This window comes from Epinephelus moara, chromosome 17, assembly GCF_006386435.1.
Source record: "Epinephelus moara isolate mb chromosome 17, YSFRI_EMoa_1.0, whole genome shotgun sequence".
Taxonomy (NCBI): domain Eukaryota; kingdom Metazoa; phylum Chordata; class Actinopteri; order Perciformes; family Serranidae; genus Epinephelus; species Epinephelus moara.
The window spans coordinates 13,277,670-13,299,244 of record NC_065522.1 but is presented as its reverse complement, the minus strand read 5'-3'; the positions used below and the strand labels follow the sequence as shown (position 1 = coordinate 13,299,244).

The 21,575-nt window shown below is 41.5% G+C and overlaps 1 protein-coding gene across 2 annotated transcripts in view; it reads right to left on the bottom strand.

Annotated features, from left to right (window-relative positions):
- Positions 1-4,271: 4,271 nt before the first annotated feature.
- Positions 4,272-21,575, bottom strand: part of LOC126404249 (inactive ubiquitin carboxyl-terminal hydrolase 53-like) — a 33,812-nt gene continuing 16,508 nt past the window's right edge. The window contains exons 9-17 of one of the 2 annotated variants that reach the window (XM_050067335.1): positions 20,477-20,626; positions 18,144-18,312; positions 16,917-17,063; positions 15,378-15,524; positions 12,527-13,298; positions 11,582-11,649; positions 6,671-6,737; positions 5,862-6,583; positions 4,272-5,778 (exon numbers count right to left, since the gene is read on the bottom strand). In XM_050067335.1, coding sequence (XP_049923292.1) covers positions 5,702-5,778; positions 5,862-6,583; positions 6,671-6,737; positions 11,582-11,649; positions 12,527-13,298; positions 15,378-15,524; positions 16,917-17,063; positions 18,144-18,312; positions 20,477-20,626 — 2,319 coding nt within the window. In that variant the 3' untranslated portion in view covers positions 4,272-5,701. Of the gene's footprint in view, positions 5,779-5,861; positions 6,587-6,670; positions 6,738-11,581; positions 11,650-12,526; positions 13,299-15,377; positions 15,525-16,916; positions 17,064-18,143; positions 18,313-20,476; positions 20,627-21,575 lie in introns of both variants that reach the window. The other variant, XM_050067334.1, reaches the window with a different exon arrangement.

Sequence of the window (21,575 nt, the reverse complement as noted above, 5' to 3'; positions counted from 1 at the left end):
ATTCATTTTCATGAAAAACCCTTTTGATTATTTTGATCTGAGGACCCTTACAGACTAAAGGAATATGAATAACTTCCATAGTGGAATGGACACATAATTTAAGGTAGCCAACAACCCGGTTTTATACATCCGAAGACCTTCTATAAAAAAAAATTAACTGCTTTGCAACCAGATCAGGCGTCTAATTGTGACAGGTGTTGCTGCGTCAAAATGTGTAGCCACACCGGGCTAGTAAAAGGGACTGGGTGTTTAGCTGAGATTAGGCTTTTGATTGAAGCTTTACAGTATGTAGCAAAACACAACCTGCACACAACTTAGTGCAATCAAACTTCATTAAACTCACCTCAACCCACATAAGATCAAAAACAGGCCATAATTTGGCTATCAACTTCAGCCTTAGATTTTAGGGGGACACATTATTTGTCTCCCTCTGCATAAATACATTAAAGTAGTAAAGGACTTTCATTTAGATTAAATTAAAGGATTTTCCACCATAGATTAGTGCATGAAAATTTAACAGAATGGAGGAAATTAAGGTTTTGGCGCTCAGATTTTCCAGGAGGAGAACCCCAAACCCTGTCTTTTCATAGAGTGCTCCAGGAATGAGTCCTAAAACCCGGAAATGAGTTAGCATTTTAGCATTCTGAGCTACCTTGTCTAAAAGACAATGGTTTTGTGAAAGGGTTTTTAGTTGGATGGTTAACAAAAGCTTAAGAGACTTTCATGTTTTGTTCTACAACATAAAATACATCAGTAAATACCTCACTCGTAAATTTTGAAGCTTTTATGTGTCTTAAAAAAGGCAGTTGCTAACAAGTGGCTAAATGAGACTACAGAACCTCATCAGCCGAATACGACTTTCCAGTCTCATTGTGGTAGGGATGATGGGTCATGTGACTGTGATGTAGCTTGATTGCGTTTAGGCTTCAAAGATCATAAAAGTGGCGATCATTTAACAAAACATGTAAGTATCATAAACATTTGTTCGCCACACAGCTTATTTTCTGCACTACTCCAAACTCCAATGGAAAGATCGCATAGGCCTTTTGACAAGACTAATGTACACAGCAGGCATAGCATGAAACAACACATGTATTCCTATAGTCTGAATGTGACATTTTGGAGCGGACACAATGGAAACCGTTCTCACTGCGCAGGAAAATGTGCGAGCTGATTGTGAAACACAAAGGTTATGCTGATTTAAAGGCAGGAATAAGTCTGCTAAAAAGGAGCATGGGGAGAGGAGATGGTGCAGAGTGAGGGCAGGGGGAAATTCAGCAGGAGGGAAAAGACTGAGGTGAGTTGACAGAGTGAGAAATCATATGAGGATGAAGGATGTGAGTGAGCTTGAGGGACAGTTTGTGTGTGTGAGGGAGAGAGAGAGTGCAAAAAGGGGCGAAATGAGAAAACAGGAGTCTGACTCTGACAGTGGAGCACTGAGCTCAGCTGATGGCCCCTAATGAAGTACGGCAGCTGTAGAGGAGGAGCCCGCGCTGACAGGCTGAGTCCCACTCTGACGGATGGTGGAGAAGACACGCACACCAGAAGACAGCTAAGATTTAAGCATACCAAAACTATGATAGACGTGCCGTGCAGTGAGGAGCAGAGTAGGCCTACTGAGTGGCAGAACATTGTCAGGATTCTCTGAATACATTGCATGGTTGTGTGTTTTCCCTCCAGTGGACATCAGGGAAGTTCTTGTCCGGTGTGGGATTGACATTTACAAAAAAATCATTATCCCTTCTTGATTGCATTTGTGAGTTGTGCTCTTACAAGTGGCAACAAATTGTTTATTTGTTGCAGATGAGCAGGGTGAAAATCCATCCTCGACCTGTTTTGCTAAATCAATTATGTGGTTGCCATTTTAGTTTCAGCATAAAAGTCCATTTTGTTTCACATTCACATTCATGTCTCTCTGAAGAACTTATTCTGAATATTTCCAGCACTGTTGAAGAGTCAGTAAAATCCTAAAATACCTGTGGTGAATCATCTTTATTGTTACTGCTAGAGAATGAAGATTTTCAGGGTGAATACTTGAAAATGAAAATGTACAAAAGTGAACAAATATATCAGCTTTACAGGCATGAGTTTCCTCAGTCTGTTTTTTTCTTAACCAATGGTCAATGAAGTGCGCGCAGACTAGAACACTTTTGTGCACAAAAATTCAGACGCATGAAGAGATACTTGCAGTGACAATGAAATAAAGCAAGAGTTATAGTGTGCATTTATGTGAAAGCCTAGATCAAGCTGCATCTTTTATCTTGGCTGCAAAGTCCTCTACTTCCCTCTTGAGGATGAAAAAAGCATGTTCGTTTATTTCGTGCTCTGAATCGTCAAGATCACAGAAAGATCAGGAGACCTTTTCAGGGAGCCTCGGATCGTTAAGGAGACATTAAAACCTGTTTATGTGATGTTACCCCGCCAACATAACACAATAATCCTTAAATCCCTTTGTTTCACAGTCAAGATTATGGTATTATTAAATCCATTGGCTGTGCAAGTGGCTGTAAAGTTACTCTGAAAGAAACTAATAAATGTGTCAGCATGGTCTGATCGTATAATAATTCCCAATCTGTGGTATTGATTGTACTTCAGCATTATTACATAGCTCATTAGAGTAAGGAAAGTATGTAGAATCCACTGTGTCAAATTATTCAAGGATCACACAAGTAAATTTGATGTTTTTTTCTATCAGTTTGAAGAAAGTTGACATAGGTTTGACCCTACCTTTATCAAACTTTGGAAATTTTTGACAGTATATACAGTATTTTAGGAAGGAACTGGTGTGATTCTTTGAAATATGTAAAGTCTTTTACGCTTTCAGGCCACATTCTGATCCAGTGGCAGACTCATCTATATAGTCTGTCCTCTGTCAGTTAATCACAGAGCCACAAGTTATCATTTTGTTAGGATAGACCTTTCTTCGCTTCCCTTATGAGAATTTAACAATCTTGGACACTCCCTCACATTAAAGTCAGACATATATTGCTCACTGGTACTTTTCGATGAGTCACACCCTTTTCGTGTAACAGAGAACTTGTATTGAGGTGAAATTTGGGATGCCCCACTACAGAGAAGGGACTATCTAGTGAACAGGAATAATCTGGACAAGAATGACAAATTAGATGTTGAATGGATGAATGTTACTGGGCCATGTTCATAAAGGTGGCCATTTGCAATACTTTACATGCACAATTCAAAGGCCAATAAAGGAAAAAAAGGATCAACTGAAATCCATTTAATCGCTCAAACCAGCAGGGCAACCCTTACTACAGGAAATATAACAGCAGAAAACATTAAGGTTTTTGGTTAAAGTCAAAGGTGGCTTTATGTATATGTGGCATAAGAACAGCATGATTTACAGCCTGGGGATTTTTAGTTGGGTAGCCAGTTAGAAGGTGCATTAAGATAACATGACAGCAGGGGGCAGCAAAGCACTATATTTCCCAGCGTTTGTGGCCTTAAATGTTGTGCATGTTTCTTTCAGTAACAATGATTCACTCGGTAAAGACTTCGTTTATTATCAGGAACTTCTTTACAATTTCTAAATGACTATATTGATCATAGACCAGGGGCTGTATTCACAGAGCTTCCTAGTTGCGACAAAATTCGAAGAAAATTCTTAGAACTGTGACATTTTCCAAAAGTTATTCACAAAGCATCTCACACCTTAAAAGAGCTCCTGAGGTGAAAAAGTGTTCGGAGCAGGGAGGAGGACTTTTAAGAGGCTTGAGAGTTTCCTAAACAGATGAGAAAATGGTGGAAACACAAAGAGGTTGGAGAAATATTCTCCAAACGCTAAATGACAGTGAGAAAATGAAATCCCACAGATTAGATAGTGCAGGGATAATACGTGTGGTTGATCTCATTAGGGATACACACACATTTCCCACCTAACGATATTTGGAAAACTGGAAAAGTTCATTCTATTTCCACTGAGTTGTCACACCTTACAGGGTCACAAAAGGGCCTGTCTGTGACAACCAATTACATCTGTTAAAAGAATGCATCACACCATGCAATGGGGTCGACCACACCTGCTCACTAAGGTAAAAGTTTCTGTCCCTTCCTTGCTCAGAGTTGTTCTGAGAACTTTCCTAAATCACTTCTAACCTAGGACTCGTACTAAAAAAAATTAGGCTAAGTTAGGAGTTCTCTTACAGTATTCTCAGGATGTTTGTGAATATGGCCCCTGGTTTCTTCTAAGTACTAAAAGTTCAAGCTCAACTTTGTGCTCTTAAATACAACAGCTTGAGACACAGGTATGGTTAAATAAAATTGTTTATTCAACAATTATTAATCAATAAAAATAAAATTAAATGTTACAAAAATTATTTAAAATCAAAGAATTGTACAAATCATGGCTCCAATTCAAACTTGTCATGACATAGAAAAGTACAAAAGGCACTGTGCATTAGAGTCTGCTGCATATATAAAACATTTCCAACCAAAAAGCAGTCCACTACTTAGATTTACAACATGTGACTGTTAATAACCCCCTCGACAGAAACAATAACGCCTCGTCTATTTCTAGATGACAATTTCAAATGTCCGTGTCCTACCGGCGCAGACTTGCTGCTAATAGGAACTAGTTTTAAGAAACAGGAAGGAAAGCTGAGTAAAGACAAAAATAATGGAAGCTTATGACTGTACGGAGTGTGAGAAGAAAAATAATCATACAGAAATACAGTGCAAAGACATAAAACACAGTAAATATGTAAGGAAGTGTGAAGGTGTGCATGTGAGGAGATAGGGATGTGCCTCGAGTTATGTGTCACATACTTCTCAATCAAACGGCAATCAATTCAACATAGCTACCCATGATCTGGACACCTACACTGGTGGTCAGAGATAAACTGGTGTATTAGACCTCCTTTGGTTGAAGTTTGAGAGACAAAAGAAAGAATTGCGACTGTTAATCGCAGAGATCAATAAACTCCATGTACCAAAAAGAATCTGAGGTTGTAAGTTTCCCTGCCTTAACAGCCCTGCAAAGAGGTCTCATCAGCCAAAAATCTATGTGGGTGTCCTGAAGCTTCATATTCACACGGATCCTTGGGATCCATTTTTAAGTCGTGCCAAAAGAGTGCCCAATATTTTCCAAAATCTACACCAAAAAACGTGTTCTGAATATTCCTGGAACCTCTTGTGTTCTTTAAAAACGCCTGAAAGGTTGGTAGAGAGAGCTGGGGCAGACACATGATAACACTGAAATAGGAGTTTTTAAATAAAGAAATAAAAGCACTCCACAGAGTGAGAGGAAGTCAAACTGCAAGAAACTGGTTATTTTTTCATGTAGAAGAAATCTTGTAATCTCTTGTGTGGTAAAGTGGCTTTTTGTGACACATTCTTTAGTAACCCTTTCCCTTCGCTTTTAAACTCAGAAAGTTCTAACATGATCAACAGCTAAGCATTTTAGGCATGTTTATTCCTCTGTACCTTTCTGGTGCTCTTTACTGTGCAAATTCACAATTCATTCAAAGCTTTAAGTAACTCATACCAAAAACAGTAAGATAGCTTTTAAGGACACCTGCCATTCTTTTTACAATCTCTTTGGCATCCAGTTTCATGTCTAACGCTCTGTTATGACAAGTACATAAGCTAATACACAACCCAGTTAGAAGGAGTCAAACTGTGTAGACATCATAGTGCATACTAACAATTCCATTTGGCATCCAGTCTTTTGATGCTTTTGATTAAATCATAGGAAACCGTGCTCATCGAGTCCTTTTGGAGTAACTGGGTTCCACTTTGCAGTAGTCTTTGTGGTCAGGTAGCCTGCAAGACAAAAGTAGAAACGTGTAATCAATGCCAACATTTCCAAAAGGCTCATAAATAGCATTTATATTAGCATATGGTACCTGCATCTGATCTGCTTTTGGAAAGCTCTGGTGGCTGAACATCTGGCAAAGGGAGCCCCCTCCCTTCCACATCACTCTCCCCTGATGACGTATGGTCCTCTGCTTTCATGTACAAGGCAGGCCTCTTGTGGTATTTGGCCCGGTACGTGTCAGTCATACAGCTATCCACAGAGAAGTAAGTGGTGGGAAGAGCTATATCAGCCGGACCAGGGGAGTCTGTACTGTCATCGTGCCCAGGCTTCGGACTGGGTAACCTCTCGTCACTCTCGCTGGCCGACAGATCGTTCCTGTCCTGGTCCGACGACCCCGACTTGGAGCTGGCATCTGACGAAAGCCTGTGTTCGGCAGGCGTCTCGATCCACCGACGGAGGGTGGTGTGCGAAAGTGGGGACGAGCCATTTTTGGGTTCACTGTTGGAAAGTGTCCGGGTTGGCACCTCCGGCGGTTGGGAGTGGACGTCAGATGGGTCAGCGTAACTGCTGCCAAAAGTTTTCGGGGGTAAAGGTGGGGGATAGTTGTGCGAGAAAGGGTCAACGGTGCCAGTCTCCTCTTGTTCAGAGAAAGGTCCAGCGAGGTCATCTGAGCTGTTCCACTCAGAACTGCTGGTCTTTGCTAAGTAAGGAGGCACGGGGCTCACGGGGCTGCCGTCCACGTTTTCCTCATGTTCACTGTCCAGACCATTGTTCTTTTCCAAGATCCCAGGAGTGTATCGGAAGGCTCTTCTTCTGATACAGAGCATAAACAAAAACATCAGTATTCTACTTGTTCCAAATCAACTGACTACTTACAGAAAAGAGGTCGTTTTTTACCTTCGTATTGGCTGACCAGAGAGGCTGTCTGCATCTTGCAGATCTGGAGATTGTCTTCCTTGTTCACCTAGATAACAGAAAAGCCTCATGAGCATTTTATATCACAACACACTCATTTGTAAATTCATCATCATCACTACCAGATGGTCAAAAAAACAGAGCTAGGTAACATCTGTCATGTGTTTCTATTTGAACATGGCTACAGTATTTTTTTTCCTGTGTCTCTCCAGCAAAGACATGTTATCTAACTGGGGTCATGGTGAGGCCCTTTGCCTGGTGCTGTGAGAGGAAGTATCAAAGCAGCTAGTCTGGCAGAGCGCCCTCAGGCCCCCTGTGTACCACTCTGACTGTCTGATCCAGCCAAAGAACATGGCCCCTCAAAGGGAATTTGGGTTCACATCCAGGCCCTGTTAGCTTTGAGCTAACAGCACTAATGAAACAATAAGGACCCTGAATGAACTCGAGCAGATTTAGAAGTTGGAGCATACGCACGCTGGTGAAAGCAAGGGAAAATTCTAACAGTCGATTAACGTCATAATGTGATGTCAAAGAATTATGCTGCGTTAATTTGGAGATAATAGCTGATTTCACGCATTAGATCAGCAAAAACACATGTTTAGAAACAGGTCCCTAGGTGGGGGCTGGTGTGGAGCTTAGCCAAGTTAGCAGGGTGGGTGTGATTTACAAGGCCTGAGACAGACAACAGCTGACTAACAGTACAAGGAAGAGAGTGAGTGGCTGAGGACCATCTGTGATGTGTCAGCATACCCTCTTTTTTCCCCCTGTGCTCTCTCAAAGCATTAGTGGCTAAATCCTTTGTGCTGGCATGCAATTACGCCAGGGTCAGACTCCAGACTCCAGATCCCTTCCACAACACTATTGCATGTTTAAGCCGGTAAGTCCATGTGGCAATTCACAATTTGATGACGCTGATCTGCAATGTTGGCAAGCAACTGCAACAATATCATTCTCAAAAACACACACACACAAAAAAAGGATGCAGTTTACAATGCTTTGTCCCTAGAAAATCCCCTCATCGTTACGGTCACATGCACTGTTGCCAGGAGAAAGCTTGAAGGAGAAAGCAGCTGGATAACAAAAGGGCAAGGCGGCTGCGTTGTTGTTGCCTGTCCGTCACGGTGGAAATCAAAAGATTTTTCAAAAAACAGCCATCAAACAATCGCTATAATTCCATCTGAATTTAACGTGAATCAATTCTTCTGGTTCAGGGTCTGGCTAATCTCCAGAAAACATCTATTTCAGCGGAATTTGGGGATGTAACCGCGAATGCCAGCAAAACAGATGTACTCAAGGTGTCCTGCTGTTTACATGGCCTACTGCACTTGCCTGGGAAAGCGTCCATGTACTGTGATTGCATGGATTAGGCTGCGGTTCAGTGGCATTCAATGTGCTATCTAAACTGAAGCAAGTGGTGTGCGACAAAATTTCCCTGACATTCCCATGTTAACTGGAAAGCATAAAGTTAAATTGCTCAACAGGATTAAAGAAAGTGAAGCCGTCTCATATGCATACATGTTCTCTTGAACTTGCTAAATGCGTGAGCTGTCAGTGGCTGACATATTAAGAGCCACGCTGCGTGTGCGACTATATATTCATCCCTTAAACACTTGTCAGTATCGAGACGCTCTGCTCATGTAAATCACTCACAGACTTGTCTCTAATTCCACTCTAAAAGAAGGAATAACTCTGAGAAAAGTTCAAGAGAGGCACCTGTTTGTTATCCACTAAAAGTTATTCGGGACATTTAACTGAGGGGGAACAGAGAAGCGATCTGACATCATTTCAATTACACAAACTGCCAGAGTGAGGAACTCCCAGAGGAAACAGAAAATGTGCCTCTATACAGATCATGAAAGCAAACCCAAACTAGGTTTTGAGAAATTGTACATGCAAAAATTCCTGACAGCCCTTTGAAGTTTTGTTGATGCGACAAAAAATGGAAAAAGAAAAAAAAATCTCTACACATTTCAGTTCTAAGGCTGTCAAGTTGAGATTTGTAGTTCTGTGCGTACTGCTGTCTGGGGTACTTAAAATTCTTGAACATCAATCAGGCTCGCATGCATATTTGCAGTTCGGCTTTTCATTAAGACCTGGACTATGTGGGGAAGAAACGTGAACCCTGGAAAAAATGCCAAGTTTTCGACACTTTTATCTGTCCAAAAAAGTCATCACACATTTGGAATAGCCTTTGTTTCTGAGTCTATTGATAAGGCATGGGGATAGAAACAGGGAGCCAAATGCCACAATAGAAATATGTACACATCCCCCATGGCATTAACACATTAACAGTGACTAGCATTGCAGCTCTCAACATGCTAAATCTTAGATGCACATTCACTGCTGAAGATGTATGCAATCACAATGGACATTTTATGAACTTTTCATCACAAGCATTGTTTAAGATTGCAATCCTCTACATGAATCCTAATTTTGAGGTTTTATACATACATGGGGGCAAAGTTAAGAACAAAATCTCCTCCATTTATGTAATCATAACCTTAAAAATGGTGTGGTCGTGTGCAATAAGAGCTTTTCTAAGGACTTAATGAGGTCTGCAGGAGACACCGGAGCCAATCAGGACAAATTGAGTAAAGGCGTGATTTCCTGTCAAGATAGCAGGTTGAACTGGCCCTATCTCCTGACAGCCGTGGCCTTTCATGCTGATACAGACAGGATGTTCTGCTACCATTTCCGTTTTGGTGTAATGTCGCTCAATGAGGTTCATTCACAAGGATAAAGGTTGTCAATAAGGTGACTAAGAAGAGCCTGCTTTGATGCGACAAACGAGCACAAGAATGACTGCCTGTGGTCAAAATGTCAACTGAGCTCCTCGCAACTGCCCGCCCACATGTGTGTGCTTTTAGAAAGGATTTTGGACTTTAATGGGACACTGAAATCTGCTCAGCCTTCTCTGAAACTGCAGCTCAGGCCACTGAACTCAGGCCAAATTGACTTAGGACACATTAACTGCAGCTTGTCAATACAATTTGCAGGCAGCGGGGCATAAATATCCCATACTGATTTTAAAATAGCTCCTCAGGAATTTAACTCAAAGGCCCTTTAAAAGTTTTTCAGCCAGGTCGATGTTTTAAAATGCAGCATTTTACAGCATTCGTCAAATTAATCAAGACTAAGCTAAGATACAGCTGTAGATAGTTTTCAAATACAAAAGAGTTGTGAAATTATACCAATCAAAGAGGAGACTAGCAAATGAACCTGCTTCAGTGTGTACTGAATACTGATACTGTCATATCTCCTTAAAGGCACTAGGGGGCAAACAGTCTGAGTGAGTAAAGAAAAGTATTAATACATATACCTTTGTACAAAAATTAAGTTTGTGCAGTCAATTAACAACATAGGTTTGATCAGATAAGGACTACACTTAATGGTGATATTTTTAGGGGGTATCCTTTAGAGAAATGCGAAAAAGAGAGAGATTGCAGCAGTGAATAAATAACCATGCCTGCCACAGAAGTGTTGGTCTCTTTGCCAGGGATTCTTACACATGAATCACTCTGCATGTGCAAATGCTCACAGGCGAACTGACAAGACCAGCATTCAACACGACGCATTTCTGCTCGTTTGCCCAAACTCAGCGCACTTGTATAAAAGCTATTTTCAACTCTGAATAAAACTAAAGGCAGATAAGATTCTTGCTGCTGTTTTTATGCTGCATGTCGGAACTCTTTGGGACCTTGAAATAACTGCAGCGCTACCAAATGGCATTTTCATTGCCTCGTGTTTGAATACCACCTTCTGACAGGCCCAGTCATGGCATTTTCTGCCCGGCTGGGCACAGCTGGGTGGCCCCTGCAAGCTCACTCATCTTCTCCTTTTATTCAGGATTAACACAGCAAATTCCTGTTGAGGGAATTAGTGAGGTATTTTTCAAGATATCTGTTAATTTAAAAAAAAAAATCCATTTTCTCTGTGCTGATACTGTGTCACAAGCAAGCATGTGCTAGATAAAGAATGTGAAGGGTGTCCAGGCGACAAACCCCCGAGTGCTATTCATGTCATCTAATCTCCCTCCATCCTGTCTGGAAGATAAAAATAACCATTATTGCAACTGCACAACATGACTCATATTTGAGGCTCATCATATTTCACTTTTTGCAGACTTTTTTCTTTAACAGTAGTTGTGTCCAAACCGATTTCCTCCCCAGATTTTGTATCCCCATGAATCTAAAACTGTCTTCTTCCTGATGCAAGAGGACATTATTCACTGTGGTTAATGGTTTAAGTCCTTGTGATTTTTTTTTTTCACCATTTCCTATTTCACATTTTATGTAAAGTGTGAGGAAGGACAGAGGACCTGACACAAGCCAGGGTTTTTTATTCTGTCAATAATGTTGAAAGCGTTGACTTTGCATAGAAGGAGACAACCAAAACCAGTGTTCTACTTGGTGTTTCCTTTAAGCCCACGTACATTTCTCTGCGTGCTGCATTACATAAACTTTACTCAGGGAAAAAAAGGTCAAGGCCAGTCAGTGAGCAACCAGAGCACACTTATTTCCATACAGTATCCCTTCAATCAGGCGGTGACCTTACAGTACTGATGGAACAATAAATCAAGGAAATTGCTTAGTACTATCTTAATGTTTCAGATCACTACAACACACGGAAGTCTACGGGCAGGGGAAATTTGTATAATGTCAGGGCCAAGCCTTTGTGAAAGACTGATATTTTAATGTGTGATTTATTTCCACTACCTAACACACTAAAAACTTGTATTTCTTCTGGTTTTACATGTTTAAATTACAAAATAATGGCTACATATTTCATATTTTTGCTTTGGTGAAACCTACAAAAAGTCTAAATGTGCCCAAAATTTAACCACTGCACATTTGAAATGCTATGGAATAATAAAAGTGTGGGAGAATTACTTACCAGTGGAAAATGTAGAGTGCAACATGTCAGCCTTCAAATCATCACTTCTTCTAGGAAGGAAATGATCCCTAAAATACAAAATAAATTCAATTATTTATGCATTGTGGACTGCCACAAGATATTCCAGAGCATGATCTTTTACCAACCACTTAAAATGAATAACATGGAGACATGCAGCAATAAAGGGGAAATAAACCCTTAATGACTAATATTTTTTTATCATGACTGATTTACAGTAGTGTACCCTGATACCAATTCCTGCAACATTCTTCTCTTGAACATATTTATCCATTGTTGTTCTTGACTTTTACTGTGGGGCACATGTGGTTTCCTTTTTTAAGCTCTTTTTGAAGCATCTGCTGTTAAACTATGAAGATATTGTAATGAAAACTGGTGGGGGAAAAAAAGTGAGGCCATATTACACCAAAGTAAACGTACAAATTTTAAGCATTTTCAGTGCCTTAACCCCGCCCCAGAACATCTTCACCGTATGTTGCAGAATTGATAATCAAAGGATTGCTTCACCAATTTACTGTCAAGAGACGGGCTTGAATAATTCACTTGCGGTTGAAGCAGTCAGCTATCTGCTGGCTCTCCCCTCTGAATACAGGAGTTGTCAGCTAGTTGAGATAATTATCTCCAAACAAGACCTGTACTACAAAGCCAACAAATGACAGCCCAGCATAATAAGGCTGGCACATCTGCCTTGTGTGCATTTATGTTAAATGGGTCTTGCTATTCTTAGAACAGATTGTTTGTAATGTTTAATCATTTAAAGATGGCAGCACTTTTGAGACTCAAATCCTGATATGACTGGGGCATGGGATGACACAGCAGCATTCTGACGCTGGCATCACACAGCAAAAATTGTGTGATAGCCCTTTGTGTGCCAACATTTTGTGTACCTGGCTGATAAAAACGTGGAACTCAGACAGTCTATTTTACCTCGTCAGATGCAGCTCAAGGATTGGCCGCAGGTCCTTAGAGGAAAGGTTCTCTACCACAGGTGAGTCAAGATTTGCTGAGCCATTGCTTAGTCTGTCACTACTTTCATATCCGGATTCAGTTCGCTGGATCTTCCAGTTGTCATTCCGCATTTTTAGAGTTGCTGAGCCCTTTGACCTGTCCTTGTCACTGTAGCCGCCGCGGCCATCTGAGTCCAGCGAGCTTCGGCTGCCACCTGTTTCATGTCTCTGCTCATCCTCATAGATGGTCATTAGGCTCTTGGGTTTGCGCTCTTCTCGGCCTCCCCACGTAAAATCTCTGTCTCGCTCTCGGTCCCGGGTGGGCGACTGACTACTGGGTCTCCTGCGGGGGCTATGCTGCCTTCGCTCTTGACTTCCCGTATTACCGACGCCACTTATAACACTGTCCACATTAAGAGCCTCCCGCATGGGCTTCCAGGGGCGGCTGGACCTGCTGCGACTTCCGGGACGCTCTCTGGAGTCTTGGCTGCTGTCAGTATCATAACCGTTGGAGAGTTGTTCTAATCTCCGGCTGTGATGACCACTGCTGATACTGGGCACATTGGGCAACACTTGGACCCTCGAGAGAGAGCGAGTAGGATCATGTGAGGACCGTCCACCAAGGTGGGGTGTTCTCTCAGTCCGTGTCGGACCTTTTCCTTGGCTGCTGTACAGACGAGTCTCCAGGTGTTTTCTGAAGCCATTCTCTGGAGGGGAGACGGAGCGGGAGTAGGTCCTGTCCTGACCTGGATCTGGTTTTAAACACAAGAAGTTTCATGAGAGCTTGAACTATAAGAACAGCATAACACATTTTTAAATAGATTCAAACATATAAACATTTATTCAAATTCTAACGTTGATAGGACCAAAAACTGACTTTCACTGACAGCTCCACACCAAGACACAAAACTGTGTTTAAGTGCAGGTTGGGCAGAAAGTGAAGGGAGGGCATGACAACAACAGGGTTGCTGACATTTATGGGTGCAGATGACAGGAAGGTGTGAATTGCAGCCAACAGCAGTCGACTTTCGTCTACGGTGTGTACACAGACGGGAGCCAGCTCTCTTACAAACATTCATGCAGATACACGATAAAAGGCAGCAGTGATGTTGGGTGTATTTTCGTGTGTATGTGCATACATGTGTGTGTCTTTCCGAATCCATAAGTGACATGTCATCACATGATAGTGTGTAACGGATGTGCGTCTGCTATTCCAAGGACACTTCCAGCCATAATAGCCACTTTCAAAATATACGGCCAGACATCCTTCCTGGAAACCAGTTCACTTGTATCAAGCTATACATGTACCCACACCCTTATTCTTTTACACAACAGAGACATTTCTGAACAGCACTCGCTTGTCTGTGTAAGATGTGTTTAAGTCTTCTAAATAAAATCAGTCATTTCAAATGGAAAATGTGGCATTATAGTTTTCTTGTGCGAGTCCTAATTTAAATTATAAAGCTCATCTATCCAGTGCGTTTTCATGAGTTAAAGCTGACAGTGCTTGAATTAGAGGCTGCATGCATTCTACTGGAGTCATCTAAATAACCTGGAAAATCTGATTTGAGGTAACGTCATGTTTGAGGGTACAAAAAGTGAATTTAATACTACATATAACTGTCAGTCCTTGGAAAGCCCACAAGAGATACAGTCCCTATTGCTTTGGATTTTGCTGACTGTGTGCCAGAGTTAAATCACTTTAAACATTGCTCTCCACATTTTTCGCTCATCTATATGATACCAGTGTGTTTCAAAGACTTTTCTGCAGTGTTGTCAACGGTGCACAAGGCTGTGGATCATTTTGAAAGAACGGTAACATGTCTGAATCAATACAGCCAGAAATCATTTATAAATACCTCGGGGTTATCCTACAGTCTGATATGAGCAGAGCAACGAAGTTGCTTAAGCTTTTCTTGAGTGTTTTTTTTCTCTGAAGAAGACTTTTTAGCAAAGTGCTAGCCTGGGCATGAGCCCCACTCCTGTAAATTTATACTACTTACATTNAATCATTTATAAATACCTCGGGGTTATCCTACAGTCTGATATGAGCAGAGCAGCGAAGTTGCTTAAGCTTTTCTTGAGTGTTTTTTTTTCTCTGAAGAAGACTTTTTAGCAAAGTGCTAGCCTGGGCATGAGCCCCACTGCTGTAAATTTATACTACTTACATTACTGTAGTGTCACCTCCAGCCATGCTATTCATCAATTACTGTAGTGTCACCTCCAGCCATGCTATTCATCACAGCAACGACACTAGCCTCCTTTAGCTTGCTGCATTCAATCATAATGGGACGTGAGCTCGCTGCTAACACATGCTACTGCTGTTGACATGGTGGATTTGGGAGTGTGTTACAATTGTGCTCCATAATCCCTTCACTGATACTTAATTGGAAGCTGTGATGAACTAAAAGAGTATTAACGGAGTCGACCGATCAGCCAACTGATGAGAAGCAACACACACTCAATTTATAAGGCAAAAGGGACACACAAATAGTGGTAGGAATGTGAATTTCTTTCCAGTGAAGTCATACAGTATTTATCACTGTTTAGATAGATCTACTTTCTAATGTATATTTGTAAATGTCCATGTAGACCACAGTGAGGGGAACCAATGGCTCTGAATATGAGAGAGTGGGATGAAGGCAGGCTCCAATAGACGTCAGCACTTAATCCCCTTTCTGACACATTGCTCCCGAACTGATGGTTACATAAGGGCCGGGGAGGTGGAGGGCTAGCCTTTTGTATCTTAAAGCCTGACAATTCCCATGTGTATGTTTACGTGTTGAATTGCATGTGCAGTCCCCATGTATACATCCCGCGCTGTGACCAACCTCTGTAGCGTGACTCCGGCCTCCGTTGACCGCTCCTATCAGACTCTTTTCTGGATGGATGCATCCCACGCACCTCTCCTGCTCTCTGGGCAACTTCTCGAGAAATGTCCCTGAAGCGACTCCTGGGATCGTTGGTGCCAATTTTCACTGTTCAAACAAAAAGAGATGTCAGGTGTTACCATCAGGAATTGTCCACAATTTCCCTAATGGAGGGACAGAGCATTAATTACCTACTACTTTTTTTCCAATCTCAGTTGAACCTCTGCTGATTCAGGTGGGGATATACACTCGCACTGCAGACTCCATTAAAATTATTTTTATCTCAGTGCACGATGTATAGGCACCTATTGTCACTACATCCTTTTCCTTGTCACTGTTTTCCGTCTCTTAGTCCCCAGCACCCCCAAGGCACTGAGCAGTTGCAGAGCAGACAGAGGCAAACTTTGCAGCACATCATTGTGCTGATGTATACGCTACATTTTCTGCCACATGAGGGGAAAGGCAGCAGGGTGGAAACATGTCCATGCAGAAGCTTCCCTGCTCTGTCTCTGGCAGATTTTCACTTTGAAAGGCAATGATTAGTCATGGCACTGGAAAACATGATCGTAAGGTGGTTCTGTTAACTGTCAGAGATTTCAACAGGAATCTCTGTGAAGAGAACATGATGTTTCAAAAAACATACCAGGTGCTTTTTGAGAGTATATTTTTGGGACTCCATGTTCTCTTCAACAAAGAAAGATGTGCAACAGTCCACAAGATAATGAGTCAGAGCTTAAATTGTGGTGCTTGTGAGAGCTCTGAGTGACTACTGGCATTTTACTTCCCTTCTTTCACCAAATCATAAGCAACAAACTTTTGCGTAAGGGAAACAATGTCACACACGTCTCAAGGACCTTCAGAATGTTACACTGCCATATAATAACCATAGAATGTGCAATAATATCAAAGGAGATACAGTTTACAAGGTTTTGCTTCATTGTCTTTCCAGTAAGGTCATTTACTTATCTCAGCAAATCTCTTCTTCTCAATTTACACTCTTCTCCCTACTTGCACTTAAGTATGTGCAGCATCGGCAGCTCTTTGTGACCTCTCGCCTCAACGAGGGTCCCTAATCCCCTCCTGTATTACTAACATGGCCAGATTTAGTTTTACAGCAAAGACATTTAATTATCTCTTTCTCTGGTTGCTATGCCAGATCTGTGCTTGTCACCACTCTCTGCAGACAAAAATGTTTATAAATTAAACAGACTTTCAAGGCTAAAAACTACAACCACCACACAGTGTGACTCTTGGTCTGCAAGTCATTCCATTTCCTCGAGCACATGTTGTGTGTTTAAACCATAGTTTTGTTTGGTCTAGCAAAGTTGGAACAATTCTCTTCAAAAAAATCAAACAAACACTTGATTAAGTTACTTGCAGTGTGTTTCTCAACATTTTAGGTTATGTCTATCTATCTATCTATCTATCTATCTATCTATCTATCTATCTATCTATCATTGCATTGTGAACATATTCCATTTTTCATGTTTCTTCTCTTACCTGGTCCCCGTCCTCCACTGGTCTGAGCACTGGTCCTGCTAAAGGTCGAAGAGGTCTTATGTTTGAAAGAACCTTGGCCCGCCAGAGCATTCAGATTCTCCCTGGTGAGGTCCAGCTTCTTGTGGGGTACAACTGGAGACTCAACGCCTGCGGAGGAGGAAAAAAGGAAACACATAAATATGGAAATTTCAGTCTAAAGCCATATATGCAGGAAACATACCAAAGCTTCTCACTTAAGTTGTATGTTAAAACATAAATTTCATGTCAATAAACACACAGCCTGCACCTGAAACTAAGAAACTGAATTTAAATTACAAAATCTACACAATGTTGTCCTTGGTTTTTGCAGGATCATCCAGTTTGGTCCGGCGCCCTGTCAGCTCTGATGGGCAGTGAGCGCCTGCCACAGCTTGGACCTGGGGCGAGGCCAGCATGGAGAGTTGGAGGAGGATCTTTAAAGGGGATAAAAACCTCCCCAACCAAACAAATCCAGGGATATTTAATCCAAACAGCGGAGATGTTCAGCTGTTGTCATCAACAAATTTTCATTACTGCCTGCAAAGGCAACTAATATGATCTGGGATTTTACACATCCTTTAAAAAGTTGTGGGGGGGTTTGCTGATGTTTGACTTTGATTTCCATTTACGGTGATTTGCAAATGAAAGGAACTTTTTATTTACAGTTCATTAAATGTGCGCCGAGGGAATATAAGCACGACTTCAACAAAGAGCCACCCTCGCAAGAATTTGACTTTATGTAAAAACATCATGTCTTTTCAAATTTCCACCTACTCCTAAAATTACATTTGTTCTTAGTCAAACACTTAACTCCAGCTGGGTGTATGGAGGGAAATGGGTTTTTCTTTTATTACCTCCACATCCTGCATTATTCTGAGAACTATAAATACTAAATAAGAGGTAGCTGCACGCCTACGCCTCATATTAATGGGCACTATAATCAAATAGGTCACTTGGGGTGGGATTATAGTTAGTGAAAGCAAAGAAAAACACATAACACTCAGCAGCACTAACAACCATGATAAATGTTTCTCAAAGGAATCTGATGTTATTATTCCATAAGAGGACACTAAATCAGCACCTCATCTTCCCTGATATAATAAAACTATGTTGCTAACAGAAGTTCTACAGTGACAGTAATTAATTCCAGTAAAAGTTGGCACAGTCAAAATAGTAAATTAACAAATGCAGAACCGAGACTGGTCAAACCTTGCACGTCTCCATTGACAGGGGTCTTGTAGTGAGACTGGCTGCTGTTTTGTCTTGAGGCATCATCTGGGGTGATAGCACTCCCGTCCGGATTGGAGTAAAAGAGGAGGAGAGGCTGGAAGTGACCTTTGATACATTTGCTGACCACATCTTTCCACCTGGAGCCGATCTACAGCGAGAGACAAAGTAAAGGTGGTCAATTCACGAGTACGTGCAGAGTTTACTGTATTAGACACAGGAATTCTGCACATTTATGTGCGATAAAACACAGCGAAACAAATTTTAAAAAAGCTTTCTTTTATGTTATGTCATTGACATACTGTCCTGGGGATCAATCAGTCAATTTGAATATATTAAAGAGGGTTTAAAATGTTGGATTTTCCGAATGGGAAATCAAGCTGTCGTGGTCCAATTCAATTTAAAAGAGCAGACAGATTGTACACATAACAGGATAACTTCTTGTGACTCCATCTGTTTTCATTTGACAAAGGGTATCAAAAAAGTTTGGTTGTGCAACTGATCTGATAAAAGGCATTTTAACTTATTACAAAATGCGCACAGCTCTGGTGGCATCACCAAAGTGTCACAAGCCAAGTCAATCTTAACCTGACAGAGAACGCCCTGACAGCTTTCATCAAATTCACTGGCAAACTATAAAACAGAACCTTGCCTTCATTGTACATGGTCTTATTTGTGAGTGAATATATCACGCTGAGGCCAAATCACACAATCACATTAGCTAAGCTGTGTAAGGTGCGTGTCTCGCCACAGAGGCACCACAAAGGCAGGCTGCAGGCTAACAGATGCTTGTGTGCTCCTTAATTAAGCAAATGACGGTGGAAAGGGGGGGGGGGGTAGGAGGAGGAGAGATGAGGTAAAGGAGAACGAATGCAAAGCAAAACAAAGGAAACGCAAACAAAGGAATGTTGCACAGATAGGTACAAAATTTAAAGAAGCAAATGCTTTGCAGTCTCTTATTCCTGCCATTTACTGTACTGTGTATTTGAAAGACTAAAAAGCTAGCGAGGAGACAGCTGAACCTCTGCTCTGGGCATCCCGGCTGGAAACAAAATATAATTGTTGCTGGTTTTGCTGTCCTGATTTGTGTGACGTTAATGTGACGGGAATTAAATAATTTGAAATATGACACCTGTGTCAGGTGTCCAGTTATACTATCAATTACAAGAAATTATTTAACACCACCAGTACTCACAACACAGAGTTCTCGGCCATGGTATACTGGTAGGTACAAGTGCTGTAACACACAATTTTTGCAACTACATGCAAGTAAATGTATTTCATCTATATTTAATCATCCTCATTAAACAAAGAATGTCTCATGCACTGGAAAAGCAGTGATCAGGCTACAGTAGTCATTTAGCGGCTGGGACTTGGGGAGTCACAGAAATGCTGGCATGTTTTGACCCAGGTACGGACTTGGCAGGCGCTGAGTGCTGTGGCTCCTCCATCTCAGTTGGAGGGGGGGGGTTGCACACACAGCACAAGCTGCTGATGGATTGACGCAGAGCCAGCCAGCCGCTGCACCACAGTCCCCGAGAAAATTGTGAGGATGTGAAACAAAAGGCATGCTCACATGTGCACGCCATGGTAATAAAGCCAATATTTAGCAAAAAGAGGAGGGGATGGATGAAAGGATTCACAGCCTTTATACTGTTTACACAAACACACAACCACTGGCAACATAACACAGACACACAAATATTTTCTCACACAGATTGCAAGGTGTAGGTGTGTATGTCCACCCACACCTGCAAATCAGCATTCTCAGTGACCCCTCAACTTTACCCGGTAAAGGGATCCGTAAAATAATCTTTACTGGTTAAGCTTCACTTCACTACTGCAGTACTTTGTGGCTGACAGAGTTGGGAAACTGCAGTAGAAATAGGGGGGTGGGGGTTAGCTGACTCTACAGTGCCATAAAGGCTCATCAAGCCAGAGGCTCATGAAGGGCAATCGATGTGGCCCTTATTGGGCGATAAAAAGACTTGGTGATGGAGATAGAAAGCTGAACATTGCTACTCTTTGCTGCTGCTTGTAAAAAAAAAAACCCCGTATTTTATCAACTCAGAGTGGCACATTTTCATGCACAGAGATTTCCACACTTTCGCTACTATTGTCTGACCCACAGCCCAAAATCAAAAAACAATTAATTTACAATGATATAAAACAAATAAAAGCAGCAAATCCCATTTTTAAAGAAGCTGGAACCAGTAAGTGTCTGGCATTCTCCTTGATAAATGACTAACACAATTAATCACAAGAAAAGTGGTTAACTGACAAATGATTTAATTGCTAGAGGCGCACTGTCTCACCTCCTTCACTGTGGCATCATCAAAAAAGACCCATTTGGAGGACTTGGTGTGGAAGGCGAAGGCACAGTAGTGGCGGCTGGAGTAGCAGATCATCCCTACGAGCTGCAGCTCTCCCTTTTTGGCATGCTCATCTGTCACCCTGTAGAAGAGCTGGACACACGCACACACACACACACACACAAATAGATACACCAATTACTCTTCGGCATCAACACTACAGTAAGTGGGCAGGCAAGTGAGTGATGTTGATAGCTAGTGAAATCAGTTACTCCATCTGTTTATAGATTAAAGTCTGAGGGAATGAACCGGCATTGATTTGACGATCAGTACGAATGAGGGCTGGTTTAAATCAGTGCCTTAATAGCACTTGATATTTAGACTAATTCAGACAGTAGGTTTATTGATGGCTGAAATACTAATACAAATAATATAAAAATATCAGCAAGAATAAAAAAACAATAAAAAAGGGTACAGCATTCAGCAAACATCTGGAGAAAGTGTTGGTGCAACAATCACTTGTTTCTCACTCCCATGTTTCCTGCACAGCCCGTTCTCTGTCTCCCTCTCACTCTCACAAACAATAGATTTCAAAGCAAACGATGGGGGTGGAGGGCTCCCTTGAACACTTAATAAAGTCACATGAAACGCTCCTTAATGAATTAAGGCCTTTGTGGCACAGTAGTGGGAGGTGGGGTCTGACAAATTCTTCTGTTGGTATGCTTTGGAAAAGGCGTAAGAGGGAGCTGTCAAATAAACGGTTTGATGACTTCAATGAAGACGTTATGTAACGTGTGAAGCGTATGAGCATTTGTGCTGATCTGAACTACACCCATCGATTTAACTGCTTGTGAAGCTCATCCGACACAGTGTACCCCTGTGAGCAGGCTGCTAAGGAATATTCAGTAAGTCATGTGCCACTTTTTAACATACATATTTCATGTGAACACTGCAGACACCCTAATCCTATTTATGTGTGTGAAGATGTGATTTCAAAGACAGAAAAAGGAGTTACACTTGCCCACATATGTGCATACTTTTGATGAAGAATGTCTGAATACAGACACTGCAACAAAAGCTGTCTTGAACACGTTATTTTTTC